At 37.4% G+C, this 24,237-nt stretch overlaps 1 protein-coding gene across 2 annotated transcripts; it reads left to right on the forward strand.

Moving 5' to 3' along the window:
* Positions 1-232: 232 nt before the first annotated feature.
* SLC35B3 (solute carrier family 35 member B3) lies at positions 233-24,029 on the forward strand. 2 transcript variants are annotated; one of them, XM_030971552.1, is made up of 10 exons: positions 233-326; positions 3,602-3,880; positions 5,152-5,273; positions 7,110-7,264; positions 8,722-8,829; positions 10,908-11,005; positions 13,733-13,825; positions 14,231-14,342; positions 17,233-17,302; positions 18,351-24,029. In XM_030971552.1, exons 2-10 carry the CDS (start codon positions 3,680-3,682, stop codon positions 18,499-18,501), a joined length of 1,110 nt encoding a protein of 369 aa, XP_030827412.1. In that variant the 5' UTR covers positions 233-326; positions 3,602-3,679; the 3' UTR covers positions 18,502-24,029. The 2 variants fall into 2 exon arrangements, with proteins under 2 accessions (XP_030827412.1, XP_030827410.1); XM_030971550.1 differs by lacking the exon at positions 233-326 and adding an exon at positions 411-441.
* The last annotated feature ends 208 nt before the right edge of the window (positions 24,030-24,237 follow it).

Here is a 24,237-nt window from a genome sequence, read left to right on the forward strand (position 1 = left end):
GACCCGAGACCCGGATTTTTTTGTAGGAAAGCCGGGGACGCGGAGCGGCGCTCCGGCCTGGCCCCGCCCCTCAGGCGCGGTGGGCGGTCCCTAACGCGGGTGGGCTCGAGGGCGCCGTCCCCGCCCGCCTCAGGCCGGGTAGCGGATCGCCGAGCGAGCGGCGCTGTGCCGATGCGCTCGCTTCTCGCGCCGACCCCTGGCGCCGGGCGGCCGCCACTTCCGGCGGCGCGGGCCCGCGGGAGGCGGCGATCCCGGCGGGCGGGCGGGACGCGCTGGCGGGGGGCGGCCGGCCGGAGCCGCCGTGCTCCTCCTCGCCCGCCGGACAGGTACGGGGCGGGGCCGCTTCCCGCTCCTTCCCTCAGGAACTGGGGGCGAGCGGGAAGGAGGCGGGGTCGCTTCCTGCGAAGCGTCGCCCGGCGTCAGGGGGCCATGGGCGCGACGGTGAGGGGCGCCGGGGGCGGGATGTGGAGCGGGAGGAGCTGGCACTGAGTGTCGGGAGGGTTTCGGCCGGCCCGCGGGTTCTCTTTCCCGGGGCAAGGGCGGGGAATGGCGGCCCGTGGCGGCTGGAGAGGCTGTGCCAGCCCTGCCCGGGACAGCTGCCAGGCGCTCGGGAAGGGCTCACCTGGCTGAGGCGAGCGGGCAGGAAGGAAGGCTCAGGGCTCCTGCTGGACCCTGTTCCCTTCCCTGCTCTGCCTCCGGAGCAGGACGCAGGTAGCGTCAAGCAAAGTGTCTGCTCAGGTTTCCCGCAGATGGAATTTGGCTTCCCTGTCACTTGGGGCATCCCTGCTGCGATGCCAGCGGCTGTCCTGCCACCAGGCATTTCTGGCTTGGTCTCCGGAGGGTCGTTGCCAAAGCCAACGTGGAGCTCGCCTTGTGTGTCTCAGGCGAGTTTTTCTGAGCGGCCTAAGACGCTGGTTTCTGCCAAGATGATGGGTTTAACAGATGTTCTTCAGTGTTAAAAAACCTTGGCCAGCCAAGGCTCGAGCTCCTTCATGATGTTTTTGCCATGCTTAGTACAAGTCGTTAACTTTTTGGAGGCAAAGAAAATTTTGCTTTTCTACTCACTTGTTCATTTGTTTCTCCCTCGTGTAATAGTCACTATTTTCTGTGCTAGGTTAAAGTACTGATCTGCAAGGGACTTTTTTTTTTGAAGGGGAAGAAGCAGGAAGTCTTTGATCGAAAGAATCTGTTGTTTACACTTTTACACAAGGGAGGGAAATTGGTATTTTACACAAATCAGGACAGCTCTTAACTCTTCATAAAGCAGTTTTTTGCCGTATGTGTGCTTGTTCAAGACGTGAATTAGGTGCTTGAGGAATTTTGATGAGAGGAGTAGAATAACAGTTTTCATGCTTAGAAAAATAGCAGTTTGAGAAGTCATTGTGAATTTCAGAAGAGTTCTGTCACTATTGCTAATGAAATTACTTGATGGAGACTGTTTCAAATGCATACATACATTTACAGTCTCTTCAGCTGTTAAATAATTTTCTTTGAAGGATGTAGAGAAAAACAATTACCATGTATCATAGTTTTATATGGATGGTTGTGGGTGTGTCTGGAGTGATCAGTTTCCACTTTCCACCGTTTACCACTTTCATGACAGACTCAGTAATCTGCAAAAAATTAAGTGGAGAGACTGTAAAATCTGATGGTGTTCCTGAGGAAATATTTTTAATAGAAATAGTTGAAAATCGAAGGTTATGTTAATTGTGTGGTTTAGTGCTGGGAGGCAGCTCAGCATTACACAGCCACTTGCTGACTTTCCTCACTACCCCCAGAGGGATGGGGTGAGAGGAAAGGAAGAGTAGAAAAAAAATTATGGGTTGAGGTAAATATTTTTTAAGAAGTGGAGAAAAATATGGGAAAAGAGAAGCAAACCAAAGCTGGTGATGTAAAAATGATCGCTCCTAAATCAATGTCCAGCCAGTTCCTGAGCTAACCAGATAGTCTGAGAAGCATAAATTTGTTCATGATCACTTCATACCCACTTGTTCTCATTCTTCTGTCCTTAAAATTAAAACTGATTTTTCTCTTTAGGGTACTCCATACTTGTATGGAAAGCAGGTCTATTTCCTTTTCCTTGGAGTTTTGTTAGGCTAGACAAGTTATGCTTTCATCTTTTTTCAGTTCCTAAGATGGACAACCTGCTCCTCCATCCTGATAACCCTTGTTTGCCATTGTTCTTTCAGTCTTTCTCTGAGGGTGATCAGAACTCATACCTCATTGTCTGACATTAGTGCTTTCCTGGTTTTACTAAAATTAGTCTAAAACTTTTTTTTCTTTTGTTTTATGGTCACTTCATGTTGGGATTAGCTAAAAGTCTGCAGGGGTAAACTTTCTACCTCTCACTTCTGATCTTGAGGTGAAGAGCTATGAATTTAAGCACAAATAATTATTATGGTCCCTAAATATCTGTTATACTCCCCAAGATGTTCTTTCAGAACTCTAGCAGGAGTCGTGTTCCAACCTGATGGTAGCTCATATGAAAAAGAAAACATAAGCACCTTGCAAGCTTCATACTAATACTTAATTTTTCAGCTAACCTTAAAATTTCTAGTATTGTATAATCTATTTACCAGTGTTCTTGCAGACTACAGTGTTTGCATGATCTAGTGTTAATGTACTGGGACATTTTAAATTTGAAAACAATGGGGAAAGCATTTTTTTATGTGTGTGTGATGAGGAGAATTATTCTTGAGCTGGGAAAAACAAATCACTAAACAGTTGGGACAAACAGAGTGTAATTACTGCCTGCTCATGGAACTTGATGCTGACCTACACTTAAAAATCTTGGGACAATGGGCTGACCAGTGTGTAAAAAACCCATCAAATATTTACTATCTGCTGAACTGGAGAACAGAATTATTTGCATCTCAGTCTACTAAGCTGCTACATTCCTTCTGTAGGCTTCAGTCATCCAGTTTTGTTTTCTATTACGTGTCGAAATAGCTGCATGTGATAAATATTAAAGAGATTGCCATATCATAGACCTCTTCAGATAAATAGTCTGATTTTTGAGACTGGCATCTCAATCTGTTTGTTTCAATCTCCATGGTCTTTTCTGAAGAACGGTGCAAGAAATAGTGAATAAACGTGAGGATGAGGGGATAACTTCTTCAGCTTCCATGCTTGTAACTGGTCATAGGCTCAAATCTGTAGTTTTTAGCAAGGCTTCCCATGTTGTGAGCTAGTCTGGTGTGTTTTGCTGAGGAGATGAAGGAAGGTAGGCAGAACCACAGTGCTTCAATACCAGTTCTTTCACTGCTGTCATGGAGATCACTTCTCTCCCGAGCAGTCACTCCTGTGACTACATGAGAGGACCAGTTAGAGATGTTGAGAAACCCAAGCTGATTTTCTGTTGCTGATGTTTTGGGGTTGATTGATTGGTTTGTTTGCTATGTCGAGTGTAGGAGTGAAGCAAAACTGCTTTCATGAAGTGTTTACTTTGGACATCAGAAAAGATAAGTAAAATCTGTGAGTAAAAACAATTCCACAAAACTCTGAAACCTTTATATATTTCCCCTGTAAATGTCACATTCATTTACTGTTGTTGTTGGAAGGCTGTATGTTCTGTCCCATCTGACTTCAGCGTTTCTTTCAGCTTTCAGACAGAAAACACTCAGAAGGAGAAAAGCAGGCAGAAGACAACAATAGCCCCGAATGCAGCGAGCCAGGAACCATGGATCTGAAATTCACTTCATCAAGAAAATACATTTCCATCAGTGTACCTTCCAAATCTCAAGCTATGTCTCCCCATATCAAATCAGTAGATGATGTTGTAGTTCTTGGCATGAATCTCAGCAAATTTAGCAAACCTACTCAATTTTTTATCTGTGTTTCTGGAGTTTTTATGTTTTATCTAATCTATGGATATTTACAGGTAAATATTATGAACTTCTGTCTTAGCCAATTCCTCCTACCCCTTGTCTTTTTCAATAGCATAATAATATAGTATGTATTTTAATATGTATAGATGTTTAAACTAGATATTTATTACGAAGTCAGCCTTTCAGTATTCAAGAGCAGCAAGTAATATGTAATCTAAGTTGCCGTTATGGTTCATGTGCCTGTAAAGTTTAGATCACTTGGACTTACATAAATTGATCTTTTACTTCTGTATGCAAGATACACCACAGTCTTCATTGATGCTGAAACCTTTAGGTTTCCCTAAGTTCCATGAGTACTGTACAGTTACAGTCATCTTATTTTTCTCTCTGCTCTCAGGACAGAGCTGAAACATGTACTATAGTAATTTTTTAAGCAGAAGGATAATGTTTCTGCCATTTTAGTTAAACATTCACCATTCTGCTAATCTTTTCTCTCTTATCTTGAGCAGCTACATTTCTGTTCCCGTTTTAAAATTATTTTTAAATTCATTGAGTATTCTCAATAAAGCAGTGATTAAAAAACTTGATAATTAAAAATGATATTTCTAATGCATTTTCGAAAGCAGCTGAGAAGTTTGTGAACATAAAGTTACTTCAAAAGAGTTAGGAGAACATGATCGTTAATTAAAAGCAGAATCTCAAAAAGGCAGATATTAGGTAGCCTTTTGTTTCTATAGCTGATGCACCTACATAAGTCTTTATGATGTGTATGTATTTTTCCACAACAAGTTGCTCTGGTTGGAAATATTCCTACAGCGTACAAATTTTTATGAGCTCACAAGTGCTATTTAATGTTGGCACTTAAAATATTAGGTGTGCATTCCTAAGAGCTGAAAATTATCAGTAAGCATGTTCGTTAGAGAAAATTTGTATTCAATTTATCTGGAGATATTTATAAAATCTGAATTAAAAATGGTCTAATGAAGTAAATGAACGGAAGAGCAGGAAAAAGGCAGGCAGGAAGCCATCTGTAATATGAGATAATTGGTAATACATCAGATGTATTCCCCAAATGAATTGATCCATTAATTTTAATGTATTTACAACAACAGTAAATTTTCTTCTTTCATTTTGAAGAACGTAAATGGTCTTTTCTTTTTCTATATTTTCGCAAGTTACACATGGCAGATAAATCTAGTTAATAACCAGCAACTGCAAAGGCTAGATTTGCATGTACATCAAGGGAAAAGGTCTGTTAATTCTTTTTTGTCCATTTAATATTTTGGTGTGTGTACGTGACTGTGGTGGGTTTTTGTTTTTATAGGAATTGATATTTTCAGTGGAAGGTTTTAAACCTTTTGGTTGGTACCTCACTTTAGTGCAATTTGGATTTTATTCCATTTTTGGACTAATAGAATTGCAGTTGATTCAGGACAAAAGAAGAAGGTATGTGTTTTTCCAAGCATTTTACACTGTCCATGAAATTAGAAGTATTTGATACTTACCATAAATTTACCTTCTGTTTTTTGAATGTGAGTACTGTGAGGCATTGCTAGCAGTTCTGTAGATAAAAGGAAGTGAATTTGCTGGATGATGGTAGAGAATATTTTAGAATCACCCACTTGGATTTCGGACCTGTAAGTAATTCAGTTGACTCTGCTGTCACTGTCCCACTTAGAGAACATATTGGCTGATAGAGAATGAGTCACGTATGTGTTGCTTGGGATTATCACATCTAGAATAGAGCCAATGCACTTCACAGCACTTAAAGCCATCTGTCAGTGAATATGTTTTCCTCAAATATTGGCACTTCCTCACCAAGAGATTCTCTTACATGCTGTGCATCTTGGAGAATGTCAAAGGTCTGCTCTCTGCTTACTGTGTAGCTGAGTGGGTTTGATTCAAAGGATGTTCTGAAGTGTTGTGGTTTTCATTTAAGACAGGGCTCATACCACTCTCCACAAAACTGTTCTGTGTTTTCACTGCAGTGGACCAAGGAAATTTTTGATTTCTGAATCCCACTGGAAATGGGATATTTTCTGACTCAATGTAGCCATTCTGCAGCCTCCTACCCATCTATAGTCTCTGCAAAGTGTTTATTGAGACACTCTGGAAACTTGAATACAGGCTGTCATGGTGTACATGAATTTTAAAGTTGCCTCATATTCTAGTTGAACATAACTAGTTTTCCTTACCTGCAGTCAGCCTTGGATGATTTTGCATATACTGGTTTTAGATTATAAAATTCTTTTTTAGTGAAACAACATAACTTTGATAAATTATTCCTTTTACTTTAAACACTGACAGATTGTATTTCAAGTTACCTGACTTCCTGCAATGCATCAGATAATATTGCACAGTTACCTTTTGGGTTACTTGTATTTATGGGGTTTTATTACCAGTTGGAAATGCTTACAGAGCATTTCCCTTCAAGTAAGTTGTGTTGAAAATGTAGATCTGAAATATATTTTACATTTTATTTTCTATAACCCAGGCATCTTCTTGTAGACATGCAGAAATCTATATTTCTTAAATTTTTAATTTTTCTTGCATGCCTCAGAGTATATGTACATCACATAATGAGTTACAGATAAGACAGGATTGCAGCAAGACAGCTCCTTATGTTCTTAGTGTGGTTCTGAGTATGCATGAAAAATTGCTGAACATATGCACAGCAGTAACTGTAAAAAAAGCACAAAGTGAGCACAAAAGCTACTGTTGGATCATCTGTTGTCAGGTGATAATTTCATCAGATTGTGAACAAAACATTGAAAATGTTCAACAAGCCCCTCTGTTCATGGTATCTGAATCACTGCTCTCTTAGTTTCATTGAGTTTCATTAAAAAATGGTACTTCTTTCAACTTTCTTAATTTTAAAAATGTCCAGGTTCACATGAAAACTTCACCAAAGAAGTTGTCACAGTGACCTATGACAGAACTAAGATCCAGGTTATCTCGCTATACCAATCTTCCACGTTTCCTTTGAAACCTTTGTCTTGATTCTTGTGTAAATAACATACCTTCTCAGTAGGAGATTAAAGAATTACTGCTTGAATACTTCATGAGCCGTGAAGTTTTTATTGTCTTGTATTTATGCTTTTTATTTGCAGTAATTGAAAGAAATGAAATATGAAATCAGACATTTTTGTGCATTTTTAAGTTTCTGTGAAGTGAAATTCAGTGAGAAAGATGTTGATTTCTTTACTCGATGAAAGATTTTCCAAGCTAAATCTCCTCTAGATGAGTCTGTAATGCCAAGATTTGTATGTTTATGTTTTGTAGAATTCCTGGCAAAACCTACATGATAATAGCATTTTTGACAGTGGGAACTATGGGTTTGTCAAATACCTCTTTAGGATATCTGAATTACCCTACTCAAGTCATCTTCAAGTGCTGTAAACTGATTCCAGTCATGATAGGTGGGGTTTTTATACAAGGTAAGTGTTAGTCTTGCTATTAGATGATTTTTTTAAAAATTTCTTTGGGAGGCAGTCACAGATGGAATCCTGTACGTTTTAAAATTCTGCTGGTAGAATTTTTCTTATGGGAGGAAAAATGAGAATTTCTGAAGCATCTTATGGGAAAATGTACAAATATATTTAGATCAACAAAAATATGGGGAAAAACATACTACAGGTCCCTTGCAAACTTCATTTTTACACAAGCTTTCTTAATTTTAAGTGTAAGTTTGTTTTCTAAACTAAATCACTTCATAAACTATACAATTTTAATATTGAAATGGAAAACTTGAAATGGAAAAAAGAATCCAACCATGAGTTGTGAAGAAAATCTCTACTCTTGTTGGAAAAGATTAATTCCTAAATTTTGATTAAATGTTTAATCAGAAATACACCTGATTTTGCATGTCTTTGGCTAGTCCTAAAGTCATAGTGCATATTCCAATAAGAGGAAATGGAATATGGAGAAAAACAGAAAGAGCTTGTAGTTATGTGAATAAATATACTTCAGTATTTCTGGATTTAGAAGGGTTAAGCATATTATAAAAGTTTGTGTTCAATACACAAAAATTTAGTCAGTAACACTCCACATGGACAAGTATAATGGACCAAATCGAGAATGCTGCGTTTCTGTTTCTGCAGGTAATTCTGGCCTTCTGGTTGAAAAACAGCTGAATTTTCAGAGGAGTTTCCAGCTTTACATATGTACATGCCTACACAGTATTTTACCTTTTATTAGGAGTAATTTTATCATTTTAATGCAAAGTGACTAGTATTTCCCTAAAGCTTTATGAAACTTTTTATTGTGTTGTAGTAGTGTTGTAGTCTCAGAAGCTATTTCTTTTTAATATTATTGTTACAAAAATTCAGTTCAACAAACACCCCTTGGAAGCTTATGTTTCAAAGTTCAGCTTCTGAGCAAAGAATACGTTATTTTAAACAAGATAAACTAACTCCTGCTTTTTCATGCCCTTACTTTCTTTTTCCACTTTCCTCCACAACCTGTCTCTACCACACTATAAGACAGTGTAGAGTTCTCAGAGTACCAAAGTTGTCTGTCAGTGTTTGGAATTGACTTCTTTCTGATCAGTAAAGGCAGCCAGAATGTCTTGTATGAGGGAATAGTATTAAGAAACATCTAAGCTGTCCTGAAGTTGCTAAGGGAATGCTTTGTCAGGGAGGATGTGCTTTGTGTCAGTGCTGTAACTGCGAACTCAAACCAAAGTTGATCACAAGAATCAGGTATCTTCCCTGTGGTAGGAATTTCTGTTGTAGAAGAAACTAAGTCTGGTTCTGAAAAACCAGAGCATTGAGTCTTCTGTTTAAGTAGAAGAATGACATTGAAACAATGTTTCTGTAATCTTCTAGTCTGTTAAACAGGATAAACATGAAATTCTGAGTGCTAACAGTCCGTTCTTGATGTTTGTGTTTTGTAGGAAAACGTTACAATATTGTAGATGTGTCTGCTGCCCTATGTATGAGCCTTGGATTAATATGGTTTACTTTAGCTGACAGCACAGTTGCACCAAACTTCAACTTGACAGGTAAAGACACAATTTGGAGTTTAAAAAAATGCTTGGTTTTTCCTACAATAAGCATTCCATTGAAGTTTTGAGTTCTTGTTGGAGTGCCTTCAGGTATCCTACTGAAAATGCAAGTTTCATTGTAGCTTTGCTCTAGCAGAACTCTGTCTGTGGCAGAAGAGACTTTTATTCAAAGTGTAAATTCCTAGGTTCCTAAAATTTCCAGGAACTGCACCCTCTTAGTTGAAATGTCTCATATATTCTCAAGAAAGACTTATCCCAGTACATATATATTAAAATAAATATGATAAAATCTGTTTGGAACATTTTAAAACTTAAAAAGATAAGTTGTCTTTTCTAGTTAAATTTTTAAGTATTTTTCCATTTTAGAACCATTTACTTTTTGTTAACGGATGATCGCAGTCAGATTTGCTGTAGTTTTTAGGTGGAGTTCTCTCATTTTAACCTTTTAATACTACCTAAATCAGAAGCAAAGCAAGGATTTTAAGTTGTTTGGAATGAAAAACTTAGTTGAATTTCTTTATCAAATGACAAAAGGTAACTGAATTCCTGAGTTCATTCCAGTGATTTGTGTGGAACTGTTTCTATGCAGATTTCTTTCAGAACTAATTTGGGTCCAGTTTTTCCAATTGTTTTTACTCATGCTTTACATCTAATGAAATACTGCTGGTCTCATCCATGGCTTTGCTGCTGCTGCTTCTGCTCAGCACTGCCACAATGACTGGAACAATTCTCCTCACACTCCAAAATGTGTAATGGGCATAAGATTAACTTTTTTCTTGTCCCCACATTTCTCTCCATGTGCACTGGTGCTTCAGGTTCCGGGTAACCTTTTCATCTCAGTCCAGTGCTGAACCATGCATTTGTCCAGTGGTGTGCCTGGGCCATTAAGCACAGCTGGAACATGAATCATGATGGAGAATGCCCATGGAGACATGCATCCATCAGTTTACAGAGTGGAATTGCTGAGCTGGAGCTGTTATTATATCTTTGGACCAGAGCTGAATCCATGCAGATGAGATACCTGTATTTTTAGCATTACCAATATTATTCATGTTATCCTGTCTTTTCCATTGAGATATAACTTTTCCAGTGCCTGATAATCTTGAACGATGAAGAGACCTGGAAAGTCTAGCCTTGGAAAGGAAATGGTTCCATAACTAAAAACACTGGTTTAAAGTTCTTACCAAGAAAATACCACCTTAAACTTCATGGGCCTTAAAAATGTTAAAATCTTCCACCTCTGACTGTAAGAATATAGGATTAAGAAAATAAAACACTGCTTGTTTCTAGTCTTCTAGCTTCTTCCCTGACATGGTCTTTTAAGGAACCAAGACTAGAGTGGGTTTTGATTTGCATTTTGATGATTTGTATCTTCTGTAATGTTGTATACTTAGGAAAAGTGTTATTCCAACCTGTGTTCATCATTAAATACAACAGTCATGAAAGTTTGTAGGTTGGGAAATGAACTGTGACTGACGTGCCTAGAGTTATCAGGTTTTTTGTTATTGGAAAGCTGATTACAGTAGTGACTATATAGTGACTTCCTTGTCAGCATAAATGGTAACCTAAGACCATAGAGTTTGTACCTGAACAGTAGTTTTTCTTTTAAATTAATGTTTTAGTAATTAAAGATCTCTGCTTTTCAATCCTCTTGCATTTGTTTTACCATTATATCTAACATTTCTATTTGCCTTTGTCAGGAAAAAAAATAATGGGGAATTAACTACTCAAAAAGAGTATTTTCTCTGGTTATTTATCTTCACTAACTAACTGCAGCTGATACTCTGTCACTCTTGTTACTACAAAAGCTACAGCTGGCTTCTTTATGGCAATGTCCAGATGTTCCCATCCAGCTTAGAGGCACACAGTGCTCAGGGGTTAATTGGTGGAGGGAGAGTGGAGGTGGAAACTTCCTTTGTGCTGATGTCATGAAATATTTTTGCTGACTTTTATAAGGAAGGGCTGGTTATTATTTCTCTATTCCTTCTCTATTCCTTTTTGCCACCATTCTGCAATGAATATTCTGAAGAGTGTTGTTTGTTTGTTTTTTTTTGTTTGTTTGTTTGTTTTAATAGGTGTGATCCTAATATCCCTTGCCCTCTGCGCAGATGCGGTTATAGGAAATGTACAGGAAAAAGCTATGAAGTTGCACAATGGTTCTAATTCAGAAATGGTAAATACCACATTTGCAATTTTAAAAGAACTTTTTAACAATTTTATCATAGGCAAGGCCTCCATTGACAAAGCATGGGACTTTATGTGCTTTTCTCTTGCTTATGGAAGGAAAAGCTCTTGGTGTACTTGGGGTTTTGTGTTTGTCTGAGGAGTTCTGCTGATCTCTCTGTTTCATTTTTAACCTTTCAAGGGTGCTGCTTTCTGTGTGCAGCTTCAAATACAAATACAATATAGCTACAGAAACACTCATTTCTATCAACAATTCCTTTGTCTACCCTACAGGCCTGAGATCATTGTAGTGTTTTTTGAATGATCATGCACTTAATCTCTGAAAAATACACACTGTTCTTCTGGTGTAGTTGGGCATGTGTTACATGGAACGTGTTGCTTTACTTAACTTGCTATACTTTATATTCTAGAGTGTGCTAGCATCTGGGAGGCAGGTTTTTTAAATTCTTTTGAAATCTGTAAAACGGGGTGAATATTTTTGTTCCTGATTCAGTGAAATACAATTTTGATAATGTCTTGCTCCTTTTTTTAATATACTTACTTGGAATGTGGATTATCTATTCATATGGTCTGAGGTTATTTTTCTTTTAAGACAAGACTTGTTTGAATTTGGCATGTTTTTCTCTGAAGTTGAGTAAATATAAGTCAGTCTTTTACTATAAAAGGCATGATATGAATATGCCACAGGTAAAAAGTTACTGAAATTTATTTTCTATATTTGACATGTATTTGATATTTAACTAGAAAAATCTAATTTCTCATGAGAATAGCTTCAGAAATGGAGAAAAAGTTAGAAGGCATCTTCATTTAAGGCTAGAAGTGATTTAAGATGGGTTGAGAAGTTTGAGCTACAAGTTTCTGGAAAGTGGAAGAATATATAACTATAAGTGCCACTGTGTTCTTGGTTTTTTTTCTTCTGCTTTTTCTTAGTGTTCACTGTTGAGGTCTGCTGGGGGAAGAGATTTGGCTGTGTGACCTGGTGCAGCCTTCTTTAGCTGTCATTTCCAAAATCCAAAACCAAAGTGCCATCTGTAGCTTTTTTCTTGACCACTTTGCATTTGACAGTTGTTGCTGCCTTACCTACAAAACTTCTGCTGCCTCCAGGACTTTGCTTTTTATTCTGCATTAGTCTGACAATGTTGGTCTTCATACTGTATACTCATGCTACTTGTAGAGAATGAGTGTAATGGTTTAGGATATAAAGGTTTTGTTCACGGTTTAGACATTCCACTTGAGGATTTAGTTCAGAGAATTCAGTGCAGAAGTACAAGCAGAATTTTGGAAATAATTTTCTATACTTGAGACTATGGGTAAAAATTGAATCTGAATTGGAGATCATGTTTAATGGACAGTGATCTGGAAATAAAATTGAACCATAAAGGAACCTGTCATCCACAGGGTCTCTCTTACTCTGTCAAATTTGGAAATTGCCCTGGATTTAAGAAATTGTGGAAAGAGAAAAGATGTTTTGTGGCTGAAATAGTAACTGCTGTTCTGGAAAGTTTTACCTGATTTTTGCCTTACGTGTAATTTTATGGAAGTGACATATATTGGCCTGCCTAACAAGGAAATAGCAATGTGGTGCTTATTCCTGGCTGTGAAAAGTGAAGTCTTTGGGTACTTAGGGAGACAAGCTGGACGCAGAGGCTAGTGAAGAACTAGGGACTGACTTCTGTGCATATAAACAGTGTCAAGTAAAAACTCTGAGGATTAGATCATTGGTTTTTAAGTGTTTGAAAGCAGGTCTGGTCTTTAAACATGTATGCATCCTTCTTTATTATAGAGCAGTGATAAGTGGTCTGTTGTCTCATGGAATTGCTAACAATTTTTAATAGTTTTTTCTCAATAACTGAGATATAACAAGACACTGAGTTTTGAAAGCATAGTAGATCAGCATGTTCTAGCCAATATTGTGTAGAATAGTTCTGTTGACAAGAAAAGATTACTAAATGTTACCCAGACAGCTGAATGTCCCCTGCTGCATGGGAGGATGGATGGATGGATGGATGGATGGATGGATGGATGGATGGATGGACAGTTCCAGTTTCTATTTTTGTTGGCTCAGTGTGGGAAAGGATAGATGAAGATTGTTTTGTTGCTCAGTGCACCTATGGATTGAATAAGGGTGCAGACAAAATAAAGAGCTTACCTGTTTCCTGAGTGTTCTGAGCACTCAACTAGGCCAAAACAGGTAATATTTGAAAATCCTGCTTGTTATAACTGTGCATGTGTGCCATGCATGTGAACTGAAGTGACACAGATGAAACTTATGTGGCACTTCTGGTGATTCTGTGCTACCCTTTGCACATTTAATGTAATGCAGGTGTTTACTGTGCTGGATAAGCAGCAGAAAATGAAATATGTGTAACGTGTTCTTCAGACTATTAAATTACATAGTTGTGGGAAGTTTTATTTAGGCTGTGAAATCCTGAACCTGAAGGATTTACCACAGTTGACATTGACCTCAGGATATTATTAACTGACTAACTTTCCAAAGTTTTTATGTTGTTGTGGGTGGGAAGAATGTGTCTAACACTTAATGTTGACTTTTCACTGTACATCAACTATTACATAAATGCTAGTAAACATATCATCAAACCCTTCAAATTCAGCTCTGAGTTGCTGAGCATATTAATAGGGGCAAGCATCTGAAAGCATTTAATTTTGTCCTTTTGTATAGTATCACCTAGTAATTATTTTCTCTTACCTATTCTAGGTTTTGTATTCCTATTCAATAGGTTTTGTGTATATTTTATTTGGATTAACATGCACTAGTGGATTAAGCCCTGCTGTAACATTTTGCTCAAAGGTAGGTGTAAAGATCTCCCTTTTTCTATGAAGAACATCATTGGAAAACCTTGCTCTGTATGATTCAGAAAATCTTACCACTTCTCTCTCTAAAGTTCTATTTTCATCATGTAAACAGGTTGACTTGTATAATTCATGCAGTAAGCAAGTTTTTCCAGTCTTTGATGTGTTAGATAGGGTAATGTTTTAAAGAGCAACAAAATCACAGGACCAGACTTATGAGCTTATAATTTCATTATTATTTTTCCATTATTTAACTAAAATTAAATAAGGATTTTTGCATGAATGCATTGTTGAACACCTTATTATTGCTCAAGCAGTTGATTAAAGTCTGTAGTTTTATGTCATTTTGCAATACCTCAGGGTTTGTTTTACATTTTCCTAACCGGCTTTTTTATTGTTGCAGCATCCAGTTCAGACTTATGGTTATGCATTCCTTTTCTCCCTGACTGGGTATTTTGGCATATCCTTTGTTCTAGCTTTGATTAAAATCTTTGGTGCCCTTCTCGCTGTAACAGGTATGAACAAATGATATTTTTACTGCCTTTGTATAAAAACAAAGTAATCCTATTCTATTATTTAAGACAGAGCTTTTGAGAATAGTTCTTATCTGGCTTTTTTTCTGTTCTTTGTTCTGACTGATTTGTGTAGCATGGATCTTCACATGGTAGAATGTGTTTGAGATCTTCCTGATTCTTTTTGTGCCACAGTTTCAACCATTAAGAGCCTGTTAAGTAAACTTGTGCATATAGTCCATGCCATGTTTTAGTGCAGAAGCAAACACTGTTCTAAGTGAAGGAGTTGAAATTGAATCACAGAATTATTTGGGTTGGAAGGAACTTCAAAGACCGTCTAGTTCCAACTCCCCTGCTATGCACAGGGACACTTTCCACTAGACCAATTTGCTCAAAAGCCCCATTCAACTTGGCCTTGAACACTTCCACGGAAAAGGCAGACACAGCTTCTCTGGATAATCTGTGTTTCAGCACTCTGCCAATAAAGAGTTTCTTCCTAATATCTGTTCTAAAGCAGCCCTATTTCAGTTTAAACCATTCCCTCTTGTGCTGTCACTACATGCCCTTGTAAAGAGTCCCCTTCCAGCTCTCATGCAGGCCCCCTTTAGGTACTGTGAGGTGCTATAGGGTCTCCCCAGAGCCTTCACTTCTCCAGGTTGAACAATCCTAAGTCTCTCAGCCTGTCTTCATAGGAAAATACAGAAAGAAAAAGACGTGTATCAATTAAAATGTAAAAGGAAAGGTAAGGATGTTGTAGAAGGGCATAGTAGGCAGTGACATTGTTTCTAAGCACGTGAAACCACAAACATTAGTCACAAGGGCCTGGTGCGGGGAAGGTGTAGCAAGATGTCATGTAGCTGCTTGCCTTTCTTCTTCTCCTGAAAGACACCCTGGTTTCTGTCAGGTGATGCTCTACTTCATTCACAGCAGTGGAAGGGAAAATACATCATTGTTCTCTGACCTGAGGGTTGCATGCTCTGATTTCCTATCAGTTATTTCCTATGTAGCATATCTGTTTCGTATGTGCTTTTAACCAAGTTCAGTAGCTCTCCTGACTGGAAATTGACCCAGAGGAGAGGGTTGTTTCATGTATTAAAATACCTCTTAAAAAAAAAAGTCTGACTGTACTAAAAAAAAGTTTAAAAATGCTGTAAATTGTAAACCTTTCCCCAGTTTTCTTATGCCTGACCTTGACAATTCTACCACTTGAGCCCTTTCTGTCTTGCCTGTAGCAATATGAAAATGTTTATTGTTCCTTGGAAGAACACCACATTCATTACTGTCCCTCCCAGCTCCCCCATCCACCCTCCCCCTTCTTGAGGGGAGTGGGGTGAAAGAGTTTAATGAAAATTGTATTTCTATTAGCAGAATGAGAAATTATCAGACTTAATTGGGAAAAAGAAGAAAAGGCACTTAATTTAGAAGGAAATGGTTACATAAATATTTTAATTAATAACTGATTTGAAAGAACAGAAATAATTGTAATTAGAAAAACTGAAGTAATTTAACAATTTTTTAAATTATTAATTTGTAAACTGTTTTCTAATTAAAACTCAATTTTCTTTTTCATTCTTCTTTAATTTTTCATGTAATAGAAAATTATTTTATTTGATGTGCATAAATTTCTTAAATTGTAAAAAGAAAATTATTACTAAAAAGTTGAAGTTGGGGCAGATGAAGCAGTAGTGAAGGCTGTTTCTTCTACTATAAAATACTCTTAAGTGAATATTTTTTTGTGTGGTAGAGTTGGGAAGAATGAAACTTGCTTTTCTAGCCAAAGCACTGTGGAAATACATCAGTAGTCATTGGTTCCTTTTGCCAGGGTGTTGCAGTAAGACTAATTTGGATGTAGTTACACAAATGGGAATTTCCAGTATGGTATAGTTAAAGGAACTTCATGGTAAACAAAATATTTTCTGATAATAAAAAAATAATACTCTTTAGGTGCAGACCTACTGCACCCTGTACTAGGGTCTTTCTCAAGTGAGAGCCCTGTGTCATCATATAGAATAACACCTTCTCAGCCCCTTAGTCTCCATAGGTAAACTTGTGTGCATTCTTACTTTGTTTTTAAACATTTTCTACAACTTTCACTCATTTATTGATTTTGTTTCAGTGATAAACTACATAGGTTTCCTGGTACACAGTTCGCCAGTAATGCTTTATCCTTGTTCATTGCAGATAGCATTGAAGTTGTTCAAAAAATTGCTGGAGCTATAGTTAATTTCAGAGCAACCAAAGAGTTTATCTCTATTTTGGAAACAGGATTGTGTTCTCCACTCTTCTTACTACTTGATTCTTTTTAGTGAACGGATCAGGTGTAGAAGAATGTCTCTTAGTGGTTTTGAGGGAAATTTCCTAATGCAGTCACTGAAGTCAGACATCCTTGGTCTCTTAGGCTTCTAAGCAAAATTGTAACTTCAAAAGAATGGTGAGAGGATAATCCCATTCCACTCAAAAATAGAGCCCAAAACGCCACGGAGTTGTAAGAACATCAGGTGGAAATAGGAAGATATTTGACCTTTGGTCTTTGGTCTACATCCAAGCTTTAACAGATGAGTTTGTATCATCAGTTGTTTGCGTGTTGCTCTCAGAGACTGTGGATTGATTAGCATGAAGTTATTAAATAGCAAGTCTTGTTCTGGAAATTTCCTTGCTGTGAGTTGTGTGACTTGAGATGGCACTACTGACACAGCGTACTTGTTTCCAAAAATCACATGCTTCCAGTGCTGTTTTGCGCTGCACTGGTGCATCTGCAGTCTATGTTTGCACCAAGGGTGTGATCATCATTTCAGTGAGACAATTATTTTATGAGGTTACCTGCTAAACCTTTGTTATGTTCTTTTGTTGTAACTGAATTCTTAAAGAGGTTAATACTTGTTTTCCTCTGTAGTAACAACAGGAAGAAAAGCAATGTCCATTGTGCTTTCTTTTTTGTTCTTTGCAAAGCCATTCACGTTACAGTAAGTATTTATAGTTTTTACGAAGTATTTTATAAAAAATTATGTTCTTCATTGTGGAAATATAATGACACTAATCATATCCAGGGTTTAATGCTTGTCTTTTTTGTATCTTCTACAAATGTTGGCAATCTATTGTAAATATTGACTGGCTTGTTGATGCTAATCATGCTAGAAAAAAGAGTTCACATTTTTCTAAAGATCTAGAAGACAACAAATAAAATTAAGAAAAACCTTACATAATATCTAGTGCTTATGATGCGTAATAAATTGTTAGGGTACTTTCTCTGTGTTGGAAAATTTGTGTAAAGGAAGGGAATTTCTCCATTATGGTATTATTCCTGCTTTTATAAGCTCAGATTTAAATTCTTAGCTAGCCCTTTTAAGTAACTGTATTATCTTGGTATATTAAATTGCCAAATGTTTGAGCTTGGGTTTATTCCCTTTTTTTCAATTTTAAGAAAGAGCTTACACTGAAAAATGCAGCTAAGTTGCTACTTTGATTTTAATTGCTTCAGGTTTGAAACAACATAGAATTCTATTTTATTTCTATATACAAATTGCTTTAAGAAAAAAGCTTGCATGCAAATCCCAAATGGAATTTACCCCAGCTAAAAACATGGAGGCTTAAAAGAATGAAGAGCTGAAACAAAAATGTGCCTACATTGGGAGGTATGGATGTAAGGCATTGAGTGAGAAAATGTTTTGGACCAGTTTAGCGGTCATAAGCATAGGAAGGAATAACATACTAAAACCCCTCAGGATTATTTTATTCATGTGAGAAAGAACAGATACTGTTTAGTTATTATTTAACTTATAAATTAATTTCAATAAGCTCTCCAGCCAGGACAAGAATAAAGCAGGATGGAAGGATAGTAATAATAAAGATTCAGGGAAATTCTATCTCAGAGTCCACTGATTTTTGGGGGATTTTTCTTCAACTGTTCTCTTCTTAATGTGAAGTTTGTTTAATCCACAAATATTGGTATGTAATTGCTACAGATAAAGTGCTAATGGTAACTCTTTTTCCTCTCCTCTGCCTCCCCTTTAGGTACGTGTGGTCAGGCTTACTGGTTGTCCTTGGTATATTTCTTAATGTTTACAGTAAGAATAAGGACAAAATCAAACTGCCTTCACTGCTTGGTCTTTGGAAAAAAAGTGTGGAAGAAAGAAAATCAAGGACGTTGTCACAAACTGTATAGACAGTGGTTCATGCCTTGTCTAGACTTTGACTTACTATTTTATTAGAACAGTCTTCAACTGATTCACTTTCCAAAGGGAATGTTACTAAAACCAAAGGAGCTGAAGGCATATTGTCTGCTTGCAGATTGCTATAAGTGCACACTTTCATGAGGCCTTTCTTCAGAGCACTTGAATTCATCACAAACGGTGATGTAGGCCATTGCCAGATGGTTTTATCAACAATGAAGGACAGCAGCTCCTGGCAAACTGCTGAGAAGCTGCACTCAAGTGGGACGCAGTAGAAGACTGGTTTGGGCATTTTAATAATATTGGCCATGTGGCTGATCTGAAATTAGTGGTTCTTTGTTAATTGTCTAGGTGAGATAATTTAAATGTAATACTGTACTAATCACCAACTGGTTGACCAAATTGTGAATGTAAAGGTGGAAGGTTTAGAATACAGTATGTTGTCACTCTTTTACATTTTAAATAAAAATGTTGGGGTTTGTTTAAGTTATTGTTTAGATCATCACAGAACTTGATATTTATTGTAATAATTGAAATTTTTATTGAAATCCTAGTGTTACTCTTTTTTAGTATTGCTTGCAAGTCACAAAACTGAGATTGAGTTTGTGCAGTCAACACTCATGCTTTTGCTAGGGGGAAATGGGCTTTTAGGGCTGAATGGGGTGAGATGGAAACGTTGATGTAAGAAACTGTTATTTGTTTAATCTGTAGTCAAATACATCATTTTTAGTGGCCTGTGGCCCTCTCTATGATAGTGGTATAAAGAGATATGGAAGTTCTTGAATTTATATCATCAAATCAAAATTCTTCAATTTCAGTATTGGGGTAAATAATAACAGCATTAGCTAATGTGATTGGAGTATGTATTATGTCAGTCTGTGTGGTCTTCTGATGAAGTTAAGAGGATTAGGGTACAGATTACAGTTTTCTTTCTTCAGTGACAGGAGGAGACAATGTGCTACCAGTCTGTCTTTTTCATCATGAATTTAGGAAGACTAAGTCCATTTTTCACTCTTTCTTTTATAGTCAACTTGCTTTTGAATCGCTTGCCATCTCTTTCATTTTATATATTTAACAACAGCACTTTAAAAATACTAATCACCTTACAAATCCTTGTTCTTACATGGTCATGCTTTTTTTGTTATTGTGTCCCTTAGATGCATCTTGGTGTGCATTCTTTCAACTTAGACAAAAATTAATTAGATATTAGAAATATATAGTCAGAAAGAACATACAAAGAATTAAAAAATCTCACAGGATGGCCTTCTGTCCAAAATACTAGTTGATGAAAATATTTGAGATATACAAAATGTTTTTCAGACACTTAGGAAGAATTGCTGTTCAAAGGAGCTTGTAATCAAAGAACAGACACAAAGTGTGCCTTAAATTTTTCTTATTTATTTGGTAGCTTGCATCTGCCGTGTTAAATATGTTATGGAATAGAACATGGAGTAGCAGCCAGCTGAGCAGGATGGGATGAACAAGAGAAGAGCTGTGCTGACATAACTGCACTGTTCCCAGCTCTGATGCTTGTCTGGGGTGTCAGCAAAGCCTCTCAACACATGCAAACCCACTGTTGCCAAATCAGGAGAATTTATTGCGTGGAACAGTTTGGGGTTTTAATTCCCAGCTGCTGCATGATTGATTGTGTCCTGAATGGGGTAGAGAAGTGAGAATTTGGTGAACAGATACACCTTGAAGGGTTCGGATGGCCTGCCATGGCTGTCCATTTTCATGTTGCAGCCAAAGTTTTATGGTAAGGTATAATAAAGCATTCCAATTTCAAATTTGGTGTAAGAGTGCATTTGACCAAGTCATGGGGATTGATGCACTTCTTTCCCTGTAATATTTATCAACTCTTACATTCCCTTGCATTCTTTTCACTAAGTGAAGTTGGTCTTTCCAGTGAGGTTAAGATAATTTTACAGTCCTCATTCTGCTAGCCGTAAACTCTGCCTGTTGCTCAACTTTATTAACCTTTAGAAAAACAAATTATGTGAAAGCTACAATATATGCAGAAAGTCATAGTAAATATAATTCATTTGGCATCTGTTTTATTTAAATAGATGAGAAGTCAGTCACTAAGTTTCTGACTAGAATTCAAATGTAGTATGTATTTTTCTGGACAGCTAATATAATCCAGTTTTGTCTCTATTGTCTCTCTTTGGAGAGAATAATAATCACAATAATTCACCTTTTAATTTATTTTCTATTGTATACAGGACTGAGTTAATGAGCTATTGTTAGGGGAAGTTTTGATTTATTTTTTTATCGTTTTCTTAACTGTAGAAGCGTATGTTTTGTTTTACTGGTGTACTTCAAAATTATTTTTATATACAAATGGATATTGTAGGTTTACTGTTAATAGCATAGATTTAAGAGTTAGCCCTTTATTTTCATAGGTGTGAGTCTAGTACTTGCCAATCAACAATATGTGTGTTAAAGAAAATGCACACACAAGTGAGAGTAGTTTATAATTTGCCACACATCATGGTCTGTGCAGTTTGATGCCTTCTTTAAGAAAACCTTCATTTCAGTGAATTACTGTTTGTGGGGGTTTCTTAATAAGCTTCATAGTGCATGCAAGCTAGAAAACCTTACAAACCTGTAAGTGTTCTTACTACAAAATTTTGGGGTTGAGTTTTCTGTACTGTATATGTGTGTTGGTTTTGTGTTGTCTATGAAATATGAATAAGGGCTTGTCCACAAAGTACCTGTAAATTATTTATTTTTTGTGTAAGAGCACTTATATTGGGGTATTGCTTAACCCTTCCCAGTGTTGAAGGCTGGTCATACTAACTTGCATTTTATACTTATTGTTTCCTGGGCTCTGCAGTAGGCATGATGAAACTATAGGAATAGGCCAATCAATTCTCTCACCAGAAAATTTGTTATCTAAATATAATGTGAATTATTTGCTTTCTATTCTTGTGCTACACAACTTTTTCCTCTCTGTAAAAAAAATCTATGATGTAGGAATTAGTTATAACATTGAAATTCTCAGTATAATTTAAGTCTGACCAGCATCTCCTCTGATGTCAGGAATCTACTTCTGTGATACCTGCTTCTGCCTCCTTTGGATAGCTGAGGGAGCTCTGTTTTTCTAAATCAGCATGCATTTGCAGTTGCCTTTCATATTACATTTTTGCATTTTTCTGGTACACTTCAGTAATGAAGTAATTGACTGTGCAGTGGATTTCTGCAGTATTTCAGTCCTTCAGTGTCAGCAGAACTGCTGATTACACAGGTACCTGCGTGGGAATACAAGTGTGGAAGAACTAATGCCCTGCCCTCCAAACCCACAGTGTTTCCTGATCTTGCATTAAACCGTTTGTCTTCATCTTGTTTTACCACTCCTGTGAACTTACCAAATTTTTAAGCTAAAGCTTGAGCTTTATATCATTCCTACTTGTCTTCCTTACTTCCTTACTTGTCTTTCTTGCTTTTGGATGTGAAATCCTTTTTCAACATGCTCTGTTTATGCACTGTGGATTGTTTCAGGTTTGTATTCCTGCATTTAAGGGCTTACATCACACTGTTGCAGGTTGGTCACATTCCAGATTTTCTGTTTGATATAATTTATAACCATCTGGGTGATTATTTTAAATCCTTTATTCTCCATGAAAAAATCTTTCATACTTCTCATTATTTTTGGAAAGGTCTTGATGAGTGCACATATGAGTTAACTCCTTGACCTCATTCCATCTTCCAAGAAGATCTCTCTTCTCCCTTGCCTGCCTGTGAGAACTAGAGGAAGAGGAAATAAATTATTTCAAGTGCTCTTTTTTTTTTCCTTTAATAAGTGCCTTCCTCACTAACCTGGTATGTCTTAATTGTTTCTTTTATTTCTGCCTCCCATGCTCCCAGGCACAAACAAGCCCCTCTCTCATGTTTGACTGCTGCTTGTTCAATCATGGAAACTTTTTGAGTTGTTTACTGTTCTGAAAAGAAGTATAAAATTGCATGTATACTCTGGAGGGCAGGAAATAATAAGTAAACTTCACAAGTTAAGGAAGTAATTAAATGGATTAATACTTTTTTTCTGGAGGGATTTTTTATATGGTTTAGTTAATAGCTCAGAATTTTTTAGTGGAAGGGGTTTTCTTTTACATTTTACCTGTTCGAAAGTCTTTATATTAATTTTAATATTTAATATAAAACTCGTGATGTTTCAACTTTTAGAGATTAATTTCAGCCTTGCCTGTGAGGCAGCAAATCCCTATCTCCATTTCAGAGATGTAGCATAAATGGTATCTTGCCCAAAGTTGCCTTGGTAAGTCTGATGAGCAAGGGATAGATTTTAATACCCTAAGTCCAATGTGCCCCAAGTCCAGCAGAGCCCATCTGTACTTTAAATGAAATGGTACCAACATAAGGTCAGTTTTCTTTTACCCCCAGCATTAGAGATGTTAAATTGTTTGTGTTCCTTGTTCTGTACAAGTACAATTTTAAGGGAAAATAAGGCAGCCATAAAATAGCTCTTTCTGCATTTTATTTGAAGTTTTTTGCATTGTCATTTTTTGTTGATTTGTTGTTTTCTGTGAGCACCTCTGGGGAAGCAAGCTGGACACAGTAGCAGTTTTAGGAGAAGCATAATATCCTTCACTTTAAGGTGACTGGTTCACCCTACTACTAGTCAAAAGCTGCTGCCATCGGAAAAAACTATGAGGAATTGTCATCACATGAGGAATTAAGCATAATGATGCATTGTGGGGTCTGTATCACTTTGCCATTCTCTTGTAGAGAAGCAAAGACTATTGCAATAAAGAATATTCGTGCACAAATAGCATACAATGCTGACTTAACACTTCTCTACACCTGGATTGTGTTGTTATGCTAGTTTTTTGAGATGTCTTAGTAATGTATTGCTTGTCTCTACTTTTTAGATGTTTTCTTTGTTAGATTTCTCAGTTTTATGCTTCCTTTTTTTATTATTATTATTACTTATGTTTTAAGTGTAAAGTTTTACTTTGTAATTTTCATTGCATCTGTAGTGCTGTGTCCAGTTCTGGGCTCACCAGCACAAGAGGGAAATGGGGCTACAGGAGAGAGTCCAATGAAGTGACAAGAAGATGATGGACTCGACATCTCGCCTCTGAGGAAAGTCTGAGAGAGCTGGGATTTTTCATCCTGGAGAAGAGAAAGCTGGGGGGATTTCCATCAGTGTGTACAAACTCTGAAGGGAGGACACAAAGATGGGGGAGCCAGGAGTGACAACACTGAGGTAGTGGGCACACACTGAAAAACAGGGGGGTTCCTCTGAATAGAGGAAATACTTTCTTACTGTGAAGGTGATTGAGCACTGGCATGGATTGCCCAGAGAGGTTGATAAGTCCCCATCACTGGATATATTCAAAAACTAACTGGGTATGGTCCTGGGCAGCTGGCTGTGGGTGGCTTTGCTTTAAGCAGGGGCAAATGGACCTTCAACCTCAGTCACTCTGTGATCTTTAACCATGCTGTCTTTGTCTATCTTCCACTTTTTCTCCTGTTTACAAATTGTTAATAAATATGCTTAAAACGAGTATCTGAGTTGGCTACAGTAACTGCTGGAGCTGGCAAAGCCATGCTGAAAACACCTGATAGTGTGGTTCTGACTGCACAGGGCGTACCTCCAGAGCACAATCCCGTGGGGAGACACCTTAATTTGGTAACTGCTGCTCAGTGCAAAACAAGAGTATGTGACTGGGCAAATGCAAGACACTTGTAGATGAAATTGATACTGTCAA

The sequence above is a fragment of the Camarhynchus parvulus genome, chromosome 2 (assembly GCF_901933205.1).
Source record: "Camarhynchus parvulus chromosome 2, STF_HiC, whole genome shotgun sequence".
Taxonomy (NCBI): Eukaryota; Metazoa; Chordata; class Aves; order Passeriformes; family Thraupidae; genus Camarhynchus; species Camarhynchus parvulus.

Coding starts and splice junctions, on each gene's coding strand:
- SLC35B3 (XM_030971550.1), top strand. Junction 8,830..10,907: donor ACCAAACTTCAACTTGACAG/GTAAAGACACAA, acceptor TTGTTTTAATAG/GTGTGATCCTAATATCCCTT. Junction 17,303..18,350: donor GCAAAGCCATTCACGTTACA/GTAAGTATTTAT, acceptor CCTCCCCTTTAG/GTACGTGTGGTCAGGCTTAC.